We start from the raw sequence: 2098 nt of genomic DNA, 5'->3' as shown, positions 1-2098 counted from the left end.
CCAGAAGAAGGAAACCGCCATGGCGAAGGGGCTGCGCAACACCAGAACCGCGACGCCCGCCGCAAGGCTAAGGCCTTGCGTATTGCGAAGGCCAAGAAGGCCCTCGCCAGCGGCGCCAAGAAGAAGTAAATACTGAGCGACAGAGAGCTGTACTGACCGGTGCTTTTTTATTTTATTTTTGATTTGGTACTTTAACTGATAAAGTGATTCTTTTTGGCTTTTGTGTGTATGCCCCTCCTGGCCGTTGTTGTTGTTCGTGACGTGCCCCTCCCCACCTGTCGCTCTCCTCTGGCTTCCCGGCACGGTGTGAACGCTTTGCTCTTCTCGGCTTCTTTCTTTCTGCCAAAAAGAAAAAATGGTTTCACGTTTCAGGAGAGTAATATAGATATTTTTCAAGGATTTTGGACGCATAGCGGTGTGTGACATGAGGGGCGCGGAGGGGAGGCGGAGGGTTGTGCCTCCAAGACGCTTGTGATGCGGAGGACGCGACGCCCGTGGCCTGCGGCTGCGGTGAATGGGGGCCGACACGATGATTCTTGGCGGCGTGCTCCTTATTTTTGCTGAAGCCCGTTCTTCGGTTATTTGTTGACTTGGCTTTTTGACTCCTTGCTTGTCTGCCTGGGGAGGGAAAGGGGGGATTGTTGCAGATTCTTGTTGTTGTGCTGCTACCCCTTCATCTATCTCTATCTCTCCTTTTTTTCTTTCTTTCTTTCGTTGCTTTCATTGCTGTGCTCTCGCCACGGGTTGGCTGCACACAGGCCTCTTGCCGCGACAAGAACAAACAAGTATGACTGCGCGTCCATCTGTCAGCGTGTACTCCGCGTCGGAGGACAAGGTTGTGGGCAGCTGCCCGCTGCCTGCCGTGTTCACGGCCCCCATCCGCCACGACATTGTGCAGTTCGTGCACACGAACATGGCCAAGAACTCCCGCCAGGCGTACGCGGTGAACCGCCTCTCCGGCATGAAGCACTCCGCGGAGTCGTGGGGCACCGGCCGCGCCGTTGCGCGTATTCCCCGCATTCATGGCGGCGGCACGAGCACGTCAGGCGCAGGTGCGTTCGGCAACATGTGCCGTGGTGGCCGCATGTTCGCCCCCACGAAGATCTTCCGCCGCTGGCACCGCAAGATCAACCTGCACCAGAAGCGTTTCGCCGTGGTGTCTGCGCTGGCCGCCTCCTCGCTGCCGTCGCTCGTGATGTCCCGCGGGCACAAGATCGAGAACGTGGCGGAGGTGCCGCTGGTGGTGGAGGACTCCGTGCAGGGGTACGAGAAGACGAAGGAGGCGGTGGCCTTCCTCAAGGCGGTCGGCGCAAGCGACGACGTGAACCGTGTGAACGACTCCCGAGAGATCCGCGCCGGCCGGGGAAAGATGCGCAACCGCCGCTACGTTGCCCGCCGCGGCCCGATGCTGGTGATGCCGGACAACAAGGGCACCCGCGCCTTCCGCAACATCTTCGGCCTGGACCTGGCGAACGTGAACGCGCTGAACCTGCTGCACCTCGCCCCCGGTGGCCACGTTGGCCGCTTCATCATCTGGACGAAGGGCGCGTTCGAGAAGCTTGACAGCATCTTCGGCACCTTCACGGAGGCCTCCGCGGTGAAGAAGGGTTTCATGCTGCCCGCCCCGATGCTGACGAACACCGACGTCACGCGCATCATGCAGTCCGAGGAGGTGCGTCGGGTGCTGAAGCCGAAGAAGCTCCAGCCGAAGAAGGCGAGCCGCTTCACCAAGCCCTCGAACGGCATCCGCAACCGCCGCCTGCGCCTGCGCCTGAACCCGTTCCAGAAGAAGGAAACCGCCATGGCGAAGGGGCTGCGCAACACCAAGAACCGCGACGCCCGCCGCAAGGCTAAGGCCTTGCGTATTGCGAAGGCCAAGAAGGCCCTCGCCAGCGGCGCCAAGAAGAAGTAAATACTGAGCGACAGAGAGCTGTACTGACCGGTGCTTTTTTATTTTATTTTTGATTTGGTACTTTAACTGATAAAGTGATTCTTTTTGGCTTTTGTGTGTATGCCCCTCCTGGCCGTTGTTGTTGTTCGTGACGTGCCCCTCCCCACCTGTCGCTCTCCTCTGGCTTCCCGGCACGGTGTGAACGCT

General features: G+C 59.2%; 1 protein-coding gene across 1 annotated transcript, besides 1 other annotated feature; it reads left to right on the top strand.

Annotated features, from left to right (window-relative positions):
* Positions 1–682: 682 nt before the first annotated feature.
* Positions 683–725: a sequence feature (A-rich).
* Positions 726–787: 62 nt separating this feature from the next.
* On the top strand, positions 788–1912 carry Tco025E_06309 (putative ribosomal protein L1a; the record flags this gene model as incomplete). Its single annotated transcript, XM_029373189.1, has 1 exon — positions 788–1912. One exon carries the CDS (start codon positions 788–790, stop codon positions 1910–1912), a length of 1125 nt encoding a protein of 374 aa, XP_029226696.1.
* Between the last annotated feature and the right edge of the window lie 186 nt (positions 1913–2098).

The sequence above is a fragment of the Trypanosoma conorhini genome (genome assembly GCF_003719485.1).
Source record: "Trypanosoma conorhini strain 025E chromosome Unknown Tco_14.4_contig_00419, whole genome shotgun sequence".
Taxonomy (NCBI): domain Eukaryota; phylum Euglenozoa; class Kinetoplastea; order Trypanosomatida; family Trypanosomatidae; genus Trypanosoma; species Trypanosoma conorhini.
The sequence above is the reverse complement of the archived record's forward strand: the minus strand, read 5'-3'. Positions and strand labels throughout refer to the sequence as shown.